This window comes from Centruroides vittatus, unplaced genomic scaffold, assembly GCF_030686945.1.
Source record: "Centruroides vittatus isolate TY-2023 unplaced genomic scaffold, ASM3068694v2 contig_1057, whole genome shotgun sequence".
Lineage (NCBI taxonomy): Eukaryota > Metazoa > Arthropoda > Arachnida > Scorpiones > Buthidae > Centruroides > Centruroides vittatus.
The window spans coordinates 261843-275235 of record NW_027120684.1 but is presented as its reverse complement, the minus strand read 5'-3'; the positions used below and the strand labels follow the sequence as shown (position 1 = coordinate 275235).

The 13393-nt window shown below is 30.7% G+C and overlaps 1 protein-coding gene across 3 annotated transcripts in view; it reads right to left on the bottom strand.

The window, feature by feature from the left end:
* EloB (elongin B) overlaps positions 1–11543 on the bottom strand; it is a 40103-nt gene extending 28560 nt beyond the window's left edge. For 2 of the 3 annotated variants that reach the window (XR_010880348.1, XM_067267110.1), the window contains exon 1: positions 11398–11542. Coding sequence is in view for 2 of the 3 variants with exons in the window: in XM_067267110.1 (XP_067123211.1) it covers positions 11398–11400 (3 nt within the window). In the remaining variant the exon portion in view is untranslated. Of the gene's footprint in view, positions 1–11397 lie in introns of all 3 variants that reach the window. The other variant, XM_067267121.1, reaches the window with a different exon arrangement.
* Between the last annotated feature and the right edge of the window lie 1850 nt (positions 11544–13393).

Genomic DNA, 13393 nt, shown 5'->3' with positions numbered 1-13393 from the left:
TACAGATCCAAACAAGAAGCTAAATAAAAAAAAAAAAATAATTTAATTATTAAGAATATGTAATTGAAATAATTATATGCAAATATATAGAACTGGTTAAGCATTGTTGTTACCATTTAAATCAGTGTTCCTTTACCCAAATACTGATAATTTACTTTATCATATCTGATTCAAAACCTAATGATGCATACATACAAAAATATTCATATTAATTAAATTTACAACAAATAAACTAATACAAATAATGAATAAAAGTATAAACACAATATGATGCATTCATAAATATATCTGAATGACCTATATAGCACAGCTAAATAAATTAGAATGATAAATTTATCCTCAATTGAATCATTAAATTTTTTGTGTATAATAGAGAAATTTAAGTATTTTAAACAAAATCAGATTCGTCAATGCAGAAAAAGCATTTAGAAAAGATTTTTTATGTATCTTCTTAGTTTAACTGAATAATAATAAATATAGAATAATAATGAAAAAATATACTATCAGAAAACTGCATCCCAATTTCAGTTCTAGCCTACAATATGTTTGGGAATCAAATTTAAAAGCTTGAATTCAGTTGAAATAGGTATTTACCACACATTAATTCTATAGAGCAGAGAGTTACTTTAACTCAAACATAAATAAAAGAAATTAAAAATATTTATATAGATATAGAATTAGTACTATCTATGTATAATGAGCATGGGTAGTTCTAATTTCATATCTTCTATATAAATTACTTTTCCCTCACAAACTTGGACAAAAAAGTCCACATTACATACAGCAAAATATGGTATTGCCAAACAATCTGCCATGTTATTGGGCTATAATAAGGAGTAATTAATAATTAGATCTAATTTGTTTTAAATTAAAATTATGAGATGGTAGATTAACCATTATCTCTAGTCAAATTACTTTATATCTAATTATTAAATTAGTCTTATTATAGCCCAATAATATGGTAATTATTTGGCATTAGTTAATTTTTTAAAAAAATATACTGAAAACAATTTGTTTACACTATTCATTTATTTTTAAGTATAAAAACATTTAACTAAGGGATTCAATGGAAAAAAACATACAAAGTTAAATTTTGACATTTCAAAATTTTCAAAAAATTTTTTTTAGTACACAACAGCTGAATGATGGTAAAACTGTATTAAATCAACCTACACAAAAGCCAAGAATTCAGCAAAAATTTTCACTTAGCAAACGTTTTTGTCCACACTCCAGATGTCCAATGGAATGTAGATAAAAACATTTGCATAAGTGAAAATTTTTGTGGATTCTTTGCTTTTGTTCAGGTTGATTTAAAACTTCTTTGCATGAGATTTGTTATGAAGTGAGTTAAGTATACTGTAAATGTTAAATATGTTTCAGTAGACTGTTTATTTTAGCAAGGAAAGTAAGTATACATAAAACCCTATTTGATAGGCTTAATAAAATATTTAACTGAAAAAAAGTTACACAATTTAGTTCTATGAAATATGTTGTGTTACAGGTTCTTCAATTGAACAAATCTTGAAATTGATAATAAAAAGCCAGTTTTGCTATAAACTGGCTTTTTACCATCAAACATATCAATTTCTGAATTTGTTTAAAGATTTAGATGTGATATTTCTTAAATTTTTCTTTGACTTATCACGTTTTGAACTCAAGACACTCAATTAAGTTTTTAAGCTCTGAAAATATCTTCTCTCTATATACCGGAAGACTAAATTGTTTTTACTCCTCAGGCTAACTTACAAGGGTAACTTGTATAGCAAAACCAATCAAACAACTTTCACATTGGCCAATTTCATTTTGAATGAATTAAGCTGTTTTTGATGGATTTCATGTTTAAATAGTTAGAAAGTTTATTATTATTATTATAGAAACATGTCTGTCAAATTTTTTATATGTTTTCTTATTGAAATTAAAAAGAAAAAGGAACTTAAATACAATTTCCTTGTATACTGCAAAAATGTAATCCCATTCTTTTTCCTAATTTTTTTTAATGGTTTTAATTTATTATTATTTATTAAAAGGTAGCTAATTTGTAAATTTGTATTTATGAATTAAATTGGAAATTATCATTACAGTTTATGCAAAGTGGTAATTTAGTTTTTTAAATCAAAACCACAAAAATCAACTACATGTGGCATCACATACTTTGATACTGCAAATAGCAAAACAAAATCAAGTGATATGACAATTCATGTTGCAAAATGAAGCGACATGGCAAATTGTGTGTGTCTACCATGATGAGCAATGTGCTTGGATATTATCAATACTTTAAACCTACCATGTTATTTATCCATGGTATTGTTTTACAGTTAATGTATTCTCAATTATTTATGAATTATTTAGACTTGGAGTGTGCACACATTTAATCTGAAATAAAGTGAACATTAATTTACAACTTCATTTTAACAGGTCAGTCCACGAATTCATGCACAGTTTGTTCATAAAAGTTTACACACATTGTTTCAACACAGATAAATTCCAATCAAGTTTAAATCAATCTTAGATGCAGTTGAATAGATGAATTTAATAGTGTTAGATGTTTTTGACAAGACTGTCTTCTTTATAAAATTGTATGTCCTGCTGTCTTATCAGCTTAGAGGTATGAAGAAGTACATGTCAGGAGTTAAAATTTGGCACAGAGTATTAGGTGCCCAAATTTTGCACACAAAAAAACCAGACTTGTAGGTAGTCAGGGGACTGAGAACCAAGACAAAATAAAATACAAAATGGCAATACTCTCTACAAACAGGCAGTAGTATGAGATTTGTGCATGCGTTGCTGGTTGGTAAGTTGGAAATACGAATATTGTGAAATCGAATTTTGACAAATACGTGCATTGGGAAGTTAGAAAAACAAATGTTGCAAAATTGAATTTTGACAAATAAATCTTTGAAAAAAACCCATTTACCTGTCCCATGTTATTCCCCACATATTTCTGGTTGCCACTGCTAACCTCGACCAATTGACTGGAGATATCTCGTTTCATCATCAGAACTTTTTAAAACTAGATGGCGTATCATTATAATTTTATATTAAAACTAACTTCCAAAATGTAATTATTTTTTCTTTTTACATTTATTTATATATATATTTCATTTGTGCAAAATAAAAAAATAATTGCAAACAATACAATAGCCACCATAATTTTTTCAAAAATGGGAAATTTTCGCATGGACAAAAATTCCACCTGGAGTGTCATGCAACGAAAAGAAATTTCAACATTGGATAGCTTAATTTCACTGAAAATGCATCGTGGATGACCTAGTGGTCGTGGCTGGTGAAGTTTGAATGATCGCACTCAAAACCAGCAATACCAAAGATGATTGGAGAATGAGAATGAGACCTGCCGTGAGCGTTGAAGCAATCCTGCTTAGTAGTGAGTCTCCGAGTCATCATCTTGTCCCAAATATGGCCTTGCGGTTTTACTTGTTAAAAATTATTATTTAACTACCGTTATAATGGAGATTATCATTGAATACAAAAGACATTTTATATTCATTGTTCTTAAGTGGAAAATATGCTATTAGTGCAGCAGAAAAAATTAACACTGAGCATTATCAAAATGTTAGTGTCAGGACAGTTGCTCAAAAGTAGTTTGAATGATTTTAATGTGATGGATAAAGCTCATTCAGAAAGACCAGTGAACTCTGTAATGTTCTCTCAGCACTAGTAGAAGCAAAACCAAATTTAACTGTTGAAGATGATGGAGAATATTTAAATTTATCCCATGGAATCATCCACAGTCATTAAAAGAAATTAGAAAAGTGTCTAAGAAAATGGGTGCTACATGAATTATCACTGTTTAATTGACAGCTGCAAGCAAACAGATGTACTTCTCTAATTTTGTTTTGATTTGAAACCCTTCTCTGATTGGCTTATTACCAGAGATGAGAAAAAAAGATCATTAATAATAAATAATGTAACAAAAAAAAAAAAAAAAAGGCAATGGACAGACAGTAAACAGCCAAAACTAATAGAAAAAGGTGGGTTACATCCAAAAAAAATTCCTTTAAAGTATTCTCCATTGTTTATAAATTATTTACAGACTTAAAAAGCATGTGTGCATTTAATCTGAAATAAAGTGAACATTGAAAGCAAACTAAACAATTATAACCACAATATATTGCCAGCAATTAGAATGTTTACATGAAAAATTATGGGCAAGAAAAACCATCAGTAATCAATACAAAGAATATTTTGTTGCAGCATGCCAGACCAAACACTGTAAAAACTGTTCTAATTTTTTGAGGGTTGGTTAATCCTCGAAAAATCAGAACACTCCAATTGGGAAATTTTACCACACCATCTGTATTTTCCAGACTTGGCACAGTGACTATTGTTTATTCTGGTGCTGGTCACAAATTTTTAAATAAAAATAGTATTGAAAATGAAGTTGCTAAATACGGTGAAACCTCCATTAATGGACATTCTTGAATATTCTACTTAATGGATATTTTTACAATCCCTAGATCCTTTAAATAGGACATCTATTATACAGTATTTACCTCTAAATAGCAGACATACTGAACAACAGATGCCGTTGTCCATAACCAACCTTACAAAAACACAATGCCCCACCATCAATATTCTGAAAAAATTAATTATCTATGAAATATTTTGAAAAGAAAAAGAAATCGGTTCAAATATTCTTTCAGACAACGAATTTTTGACTGTAGGTATCAAATAGAGACCGACTTAAAATAGGAAGAGGGAGGGCGGCAGGTTATAAAAGTCTAACAATATTCTTTATCTGCGAGAGAAATTTGATCTGGTTAAGTTGTCAATAACCATTTATCATTACACATAATATTAAACTTCTGTCTTATTGTTGAAATTAAGCCTATGATACCAAAAAACTATTTCAAAAGTTATTCATTCATTCAACAATAACCATAGTATAGTTGTAATGAAAAAGAAACAAGTTCATAAATGAAATCATAAATGCAAAAAAACCAAATATCTTCCCACACTTTAAAGTAGTTGACAAATTGCCTTCATAATATGACCTTTGAACTTTCACCAAACAAACACTGTTGTCAAAACCATTTTAACAGCTTTGTGGCGGCTAAAGTGTAATTTTTAATAAATCAATTACACTTACTTGATAACTACAAAGCAGACAAATCCCTGTATTAATTTTTATTAGTTGCTTAGATCATAAATAACATTATAAATGTAACAATTTCAAATATATTTCCCACTCCTTGAAGTGGATGGCAAATCCCTTGTAACTTGACATTTGAACGAGATTAAATTAAAACAAGATTTTACAGCTGAAAAAATATACTGTACATATATTTTAATTATATATGCTACATATACTTTTTGCTATATTCACAATGAGTGATGCCATTTCTAGGGTAATATCAACCTCTCAGGGTAATGTTTAGGGTAGTCTTATATTTAGGGTAAATCTAGGGTAAAACTGTCCTGTGATCTTATGCTATTACCAATTGCCTATGTTTGAAATCAATTATTTAATTTTCTATCTTCAGCTAAGATGTGCAAACACATGTTGAAAGTGAATTAATTAAAATTAAGTTAAATAATTGTATTCATTAGACTTATGGATATATTTTATGATTAAAGACCAGGCAAGATTTTTGTCATTTGTCAAATTGGGATTACCAAACTAAAACATCAATTACCTCCATATCAGGTGTAAATTAATACCTCTGATAAAATGTCTTAGGATTTTTAGGCTTTATTTATTAATTAAGATTTAAAAAAATGGAGAATGAAGAATTGTTCTAATTATTATTTTACAATAACATTACAATGATTTGCATCACAGAATTGTTCATCTTATTTTCTTTATCCAAGCATAAGCTCAATGATGGTCGACCTTGAGCTCAGAGTTTTCTCAATTTAGGGTAATCTAGGGTAAAATGGAAGTACCATCAGGGTATTTCCACTAGAAGCAGACAGCAGCACTGTTCGTAATTCTAACACAAATTTGATGTTTTCATAATCTATCATATTCTTCACTATATAATGATCAGGTTAATCCCCTTAAATATCCTATACCATCAATTCAAAAAACAAAAAAAAATTAATATGGCAGACACTAAGAATATTGAGATTCTGCACAGAGGCTTTTGGCAACGTCACAGTACTCAAATAGTTTTAAATAAAAATTAGTTTTATTTAAAGTTTTAAATAAAAGTTTGCTTAGTTTTAAATAAAAATGCTTAGTTTTAAATAAAAATATAATTATATTTTTATTCATTTATCTGTGTCCTTCTTCAATGCTTTTCAATTTAGAATAACTTTTTTCAGACGTAATTGTACAGTGCCGTATAATTGACCAGGTGCCACTGTTTGAACATGCAAGATAAAATGTAGCAAGAACAGGCCGCCAAGGGATACAAAAATCAAAAAACAGAGAACCAACATCCCATACAATAACAAAATACAAGAAATAAAAGACGACTTTTGGCAAAAATATAATTAAAAATTCAGCATAGAAAACTTAACAGTCAACATAACGGTTTTAGCAAATTCAACTAAATACAAGTTTAGATAATTATCTAGAATACACTCTTCACAGAAAAGGTATACCATAGAGTCCCACTAGTCTGAACTAATTGGAACAGAGCCCCATTCAGATTAACCAAATAATTGAAATAATGTAGAAGCAAGCAGTAAAACAGGTCCTGTTTATATAGATCCAACACCATCATGACTTTTGTTTGTTTTTGTGTGTAAGTACAGTATAGATCTGTCATTTTAATAGGCCACTTCAAACACCAATTTATTAATTTTTGTATTTATTAATTGTACAGTATTAATACAGTTCTACAATAAAATACAATTTTTTTTTGTTGTGGAATTCTAAATCTTTTTGTACAATACCATTTAAATTCAACTGGAAAATACAAAAAAAAAACATATTTTGCAAGCAAAAAAGTCTTTTCACCGACTGAAACATGTTTGGATTACTTCTTCAGGGGGAATGGACGCTGGCTACATCCATAGATGTTTGTCAATGGGAGCAGTAGTGGCAACCTCTAGTAGCAGTACACTTTAGTATACTCCTTGAAGTAAGTAGTCAGGGCCTCCTGGCAGGTGGTGAGATTAAGGTAATTGGAAATCTTAGTATTGTTTCGTGTGTTAAGTGAGTAATCACTAAGGTCCAGATTTTTGGGTGCGCACCCACTCAGTTTTTGAAAGGGGCAGAGTGTAAAAAAGACAAACCATGCCAGTTTTAGTGCAGTAGGTCCACTCTTTGCCAAATTGTTTAGCATCCAAATGACCCAAAACACTGACTAGAATCCAAACTATATATTTTGCACCCAGCTTCCTCTCTTTCATATATGTTGACAATTATTATTATTATTATTTTATTTTTTTGGTGGTTTTTCATTCATTTGAAGGGAAAAAAACAAATTTGTTAAACCAGACCATGTATGCTGAGGAAAAAATACGATAATTACCTTACTCTCTTCTTTTGTTGAGAAAAAAAGGAATAAAGCAAAATTTTCTGGACTAAACAACTAAGCCTTAGGATTGTTCTAAAAATATAAACAGAAAACAGATTCACTGAAAATCTGCAAAATGTGTTTTCTAAGAAAAGAACAATCTAGAATATTCTGTATTAAGGTCATTGTCATGGTGATATCATGTAAGGAACATCATTTGTCGATATGAATTGGTAACAGACGCCGAGGAGAGATCATTGAGGAACACGATCGGTTAAATTTTGAATTGGTATTGCATGTGTTTCAAGAAAGAAACCGTTGGTGATCACATCATGGGATGTGGCAGACCTGGAATAGAGCTACGACTAGCATAGTCACTGATTGGTTGGTTGACAGATGTCGACAAGTATATAAGGTCGATCTGTCACTTTACCCTGACTTGTGAACGCAACAGTTCCAATTTCCTTTGTTCAGTGTCAGCGACATAAGAAAATGGCAAAATTGTCCCACTTCTAAACTGAACATCTTAGCAAATAAGTTTAAAGATGAAGGCAGATGCACAGACGGAAAAGTTCTTCGCTGTTCCATTTGCGATTATGTGATTTCGGTTAATGTGAAACACCAAGAAATGAAAACTGGGTGGCATATGAGTTTGAAAAAACACAGAGAAGGCAAACAAAAAAGAAAGAATTTCAAGCAGACATTTATAGGGGCCTCATTTCAAAAAGGAGTAGAATCTCAGAAGGCTAATAATATGTTTTATGCAGATTTAACAACTGCTCTGCTGCAGGCAAATATACCCTTATATAGCCAGCCTTTAAGTCATTTCTCCAGAATTATACAAGAAAGTTTCCCTGATGAGAGCACTCTTAAAAAAAAAAAAACTACATGAAACCAGTTTATGATCAAACAATATCTAAAATCCTGGATGTTGTCAGAGACAATCCTGTAGTGTTTATACTGGACGAAACAACAGATTCCACAAAATGGTATGTGCTGAACATTCTTGTTGCACCAGACCAGATGCTATGTACAACCAATGTTGTTCAAAATGTACCAACTTGAAAATAAGTTGAACATTGAAAGTTCCAACTTTTAAGTTGAAACTTTCAATGATGTTTGCATCAAGTTGTGGCCAAATGGTGTCCAGTAAGAAAAGGTTTAGCTTGTCGTTACAGATCAAGCATCTTACATGTTGTCAGCATTCTCAAATTTGAATTATATTTACAACCACTTAAAGCATGTGACTTGTCTTGCCCATGCATTACAGAGTATGTGAATGTATTCATGTAGAATATAGCAAGGCCGACAACTTCATTTCAGAAATGAAAATGGTTTTTCTCAAGTGCCCTAGTTGGGAATACTTGTACCAAGACATAACTGGACTGCCATTATCATCCAGTCAGATGATCACCTGCTGGGGGTCTTGGATAAACACTGTAGTATTCTACTATAAAACTTTGAGAAAATCAATGCGTTTATTATACGAACTTCCTCCTGGTGATTCTGTGGCTGTCAACAGTGTCAAGAAACTGGTTGCTGATTCAGTAGTGACCACAGAGCTCTACTCTGTGCATTCATACAAGTTATTGATGGATAAAATCAACAAGCTGGAATGACATGGAACTGAAATGCTGGATCAGTGGAATGTTGAAGGTCAGGCACTTGACGTTCTGGGTGGTTTTGTCCTGGACAAACTCAGATCTATCAGGTCAGTCCATAAGTTCATGCGTATTTTTATCTACAAAAAAGCAGCAAAAAATTTTAATTAAATTTTATCTCAATCTATAATGTATTCACCATTATTTTGTACAATTTCTTGCCATCTTGATGGTAGCTTTTTAATCCCGTCTTCGTAAAATGATTTCGGTTTTGAATCAAAATATTCAGAAATAGCCTTTTTTACATTGTTCTCACCCTCAAAAGTTTTCCCTTTTAAAAAATTCTGCAAACTGTGAAAAAGATGATAATCACTGGGAGCAATATCTGGCAAATATGGTGGATGAGGTAAAATTTCCCAGTTGTAGCTTTAAGTTTCTGTACAGTTATTTTTGCAGCATGTGGTCTGGCACTGTTATGCTGCAAGAGAATCTGCTTTCTGTTCACTAACGACGGTCGATTTTTTCTCAATTTTTCATTTAAACGCTCTAATTACTCAATACATTTGAGCTGTAATTGTTTGATTAGGTTCTAACAGCTCAAAGTGAATTACACCTGATGTATCCCACCAAACAGACAAAAGAATTTTTTTGGATGCAACCCATCTTTTGCAGTCGGTTTTGGCTGCTTGTCGTGATCTATCCATTGTCTTTTTCTCATCACATTATTATAGAGGATCCATTTTTCGTCTCCAGTAACCAGCCTACCAAGAAAAGGTTCTAAAGCAATACAGGATAAAAGAGACATGCAAATGTTTACACGTTGTTGTCAATTAGCTATTGACAGTTCATGTGGTATCCATTTTCCTAGCTTTGAAACTTTTCCAATTTGTTGTAGGTGTCTACGAACAGTTCCATGGGATGAATTTAAACGTTCCACAATTTCATCAACTGTTAAAGATGGTTCTGCTTCAACTAGTGCAGAGAGAGCATCATCATCAAAGTCAACGAGTCTTCCAGTACGAGCCTTATCCTCCACACTAAAATCATTGTTTCTAAATCTTTCAAACCACTTCTGCACAGTCCTTGCACTAATTACAATTTGATTATGTACAGTATTTATTTTTTTGGCAGCATTTGTAGCATTCTCACCACTTAAAAATAAAAAGTATAAAACATGTCTTTTATATTCATCATGAAAATAAACAACTAAAATGTTCACAATTCTGAACAGTATTATATGAATGAGATCCAATTTAACACTTCAGTGTAAAAATTATCACATTAGACTGACATTTTTAACAGCAAAACAAGATTTTTCTCAAGGTCATAAAAATGGGCATGGACTTATGGACTGACCTGATAGTTTATCAAAAAATCCCGATTTGAAAAATATTTTGGATTGCACTGAACTAGAGTTCCGAGTAAAAATGAAACATGCCCCTTTAGTCTTGGTTGACATAGAAAAATCTTTTTCCTTATATAAAGACATTCTATCTTCCAAACGAGAAAACTTCACTTTTATGAACATCAAAATGGTTACTGTTGTAAATCACAATGCTCATCATTATGTCTAAATTGCAATAAACAATTATGTAGTTCGTAAATATAATACTTCTTGTTGGTTTTTGTCTTAATAATACAGCATTTAAAAGCACCCAAAAATCCAGACCTTAGTAATCACATATAATTTTATGCCGAACAGCATTGAATTTGGTACAGTAATCGAGGCGATAGGAGGTATGTTCGGACTAGCAGAACTGTATTTTAAGAACTACAAAATATTTTGTTTTTGCTAATAACGAAATTATACAGTATATTTCAACTCTAATTTTCTCAAGATCAATTATAAACAAAATATTATTAAACAAAATAAAAAAAACCTAAACAGATGAAAGATATTAGATGTAATTAAAAATTAAAAACAAATTACACGAGTCATCAATCAAATATCGAGTGAAAGTTATTTGCATTTTTTCTCTAAAAATGGATAAATGTTTAATGCTGCAATAGAAATAAAATCTATTGTGACGCAATCTGCAACTTTTGCCAACTTCGTCTGCGAACATTAAAATCGATTCAAAGAAATGAAGTTCATTGAACGTTTTCTTTTAAAAAAATAATAACGCATTTGTTCAAAATTCAGTAATAAATTTCGTACAAGCCAGTGTATAACAACCGCCGCATTCGCTAATTGAATTTTCATTACTACAGACGATGTAAAACACTTAATTTACAAATGTAGAAATTTAGGCTTAAAATTTTCATTCTCAACGGCTCTAAAACGTTAGAGAATGCCTTCCGTTTCGTAATATACGTCGTAATAGAAATTATTATATAAAAATCCCGATACATTCCATCGATTTTCTTACCATTTCTTCTTGAGAAAGTCTATTTTCGTTCAGATGAAACGAATTTCGAAACGTCGAAATCGAACTTCACATTACAAGCCAGACGACAAATATAGCTCACTCGATTGCCAACAGATGGCATTTCGACGGATTATAAAACATCTACGTTACAAAAAAAAAGTTTATTTAAAATATAGTTTAAAAACGTTGTATTAATTTTATTTAATAATAACTTTACAAAAAAATAGAAAAATAAAATATTTCAAACATTTAATTATCAGTTACGGAGATTTCTAATTTTTCAAGATGGCAGCTTCCATGAGGTTGGATGAGGTAAGATGGTTATAAAATAATATGGAAGAATTACAATTATTATAAAATAAAATAAAAAAAATAACGTGCGAATAATTAGGTAAATGTATTCTTACTTTGTTATGTAAATTTAACTTTGTATAACAAAGTGTATTATTATGAAAAATATATATTTTAATACGGATCTCATTTTAATAAAAAAGGAGAAAAAAAGGTTTGAAAGATGATCCCAGATCTGGTCATTTGTCAACATCACTAAAGAGAAACTATTAATTAGAGAAGACCATTGAATATATGAACAAATAGAGGAAACATTTAAGATTTCATTGGGAACAATCAACACAGTTATCCAAAATGCCCTTTTCTATTCGCATTTTTCACCAGCTGCTCGCCCTCTGGTGTTTAAAAACAAAAACCATTCTTGTATATTGTCAACAGTAAAGATGAATAGCAATAGAAAAAGAAAGCTTTTTGTTGTATTCCAAATTGCAATTTCAAAGCCATACACGAGCCCAATATAAGTTTTCATCTATTCCCACATGAAAAACAGATGATTATTCGAAAGTCAGAATGCAGAGCTTATAAATATAACCGACGGAAAGACTTAAGAATTGGCAAAAACACTTTCCTGATTGTTCAACTTTATATGAACAAGTTATGCAGTCAATTTTAAAAGATTTTTTCTTGATGTTTAAAATGCCAGTAATTTTGTATGGGACACAGAGTCAGATTTAAGCATTTCGAGGCCCTAAGCTGAATGCCCCTTACCAACCCATCACATTTTTAGAAGTCAATCATAAAATGAAAAGAATTAACATAAACATATTATATAAATCGAACTCACTTGTGCCTATTGACCGGTGTGAAATAAATAACTTCAATTCAACGAACGTTTTCTGGACGCCTGCCGTGTCCTTCTTCATCGCGCTTTCGAACTATCTTCATTTGAATTTGTTCTTAAAAGATCGGAACGCAATTTTTTAAAAATAATAGAATCCAGCAGTTAACCTGAAGAAGGACACGGAAGGCGTCCAGAAAACGTTCGTTGAATTGAAGTTATTTATTTCACACCGGTCAATAGGCACAAGTGAGTTCGATTTATATTTTATACACCCCGGTGTGTAGGATGATGATATGATAAACATATTAACTACTTTTTATTTTGTGTAGTATTTAAAATATATTTTGTTGACTTAAAAGAATAGTAAAAATTGGTTTGTAAAAAAGAAATTTATTAGAAAATTTGACTTCAATTTTTTTTTTTGTAGAAATTCGTGAGGCCCTGAGCAAAAAGGTAACATAGCTTGCTCGTAAATATTGCCCTGATGGGACAGATGTCAAAGCTAATGCTTTTTAACACAAAGAGCACAATTGTATAGAATGATCTTGCTCATTTGTTTCTATAATATTATATGTAATGACATGTCCCATTAGCAATAATTGTTCTTCTATAAATTTCTTAATAAACAGCTACAGGTAATGCATATCATTATATCAGACTGTAATATATGATTAATTTTATATTGACTAGTTACAAGCAACCCAGATACAAACTTCTACAAATAAGGTAGCCATTTTGTAAAAATGCAGTGCCCTCTATAGTTCATGAAAAACGCAAATAGGAAGCTTGTTGCCAGATAGGTACTGCATTCATTGAAAGATAAACAGAAGGAAGTCTCTATGAAATAGTGCAAATTTATCTTTA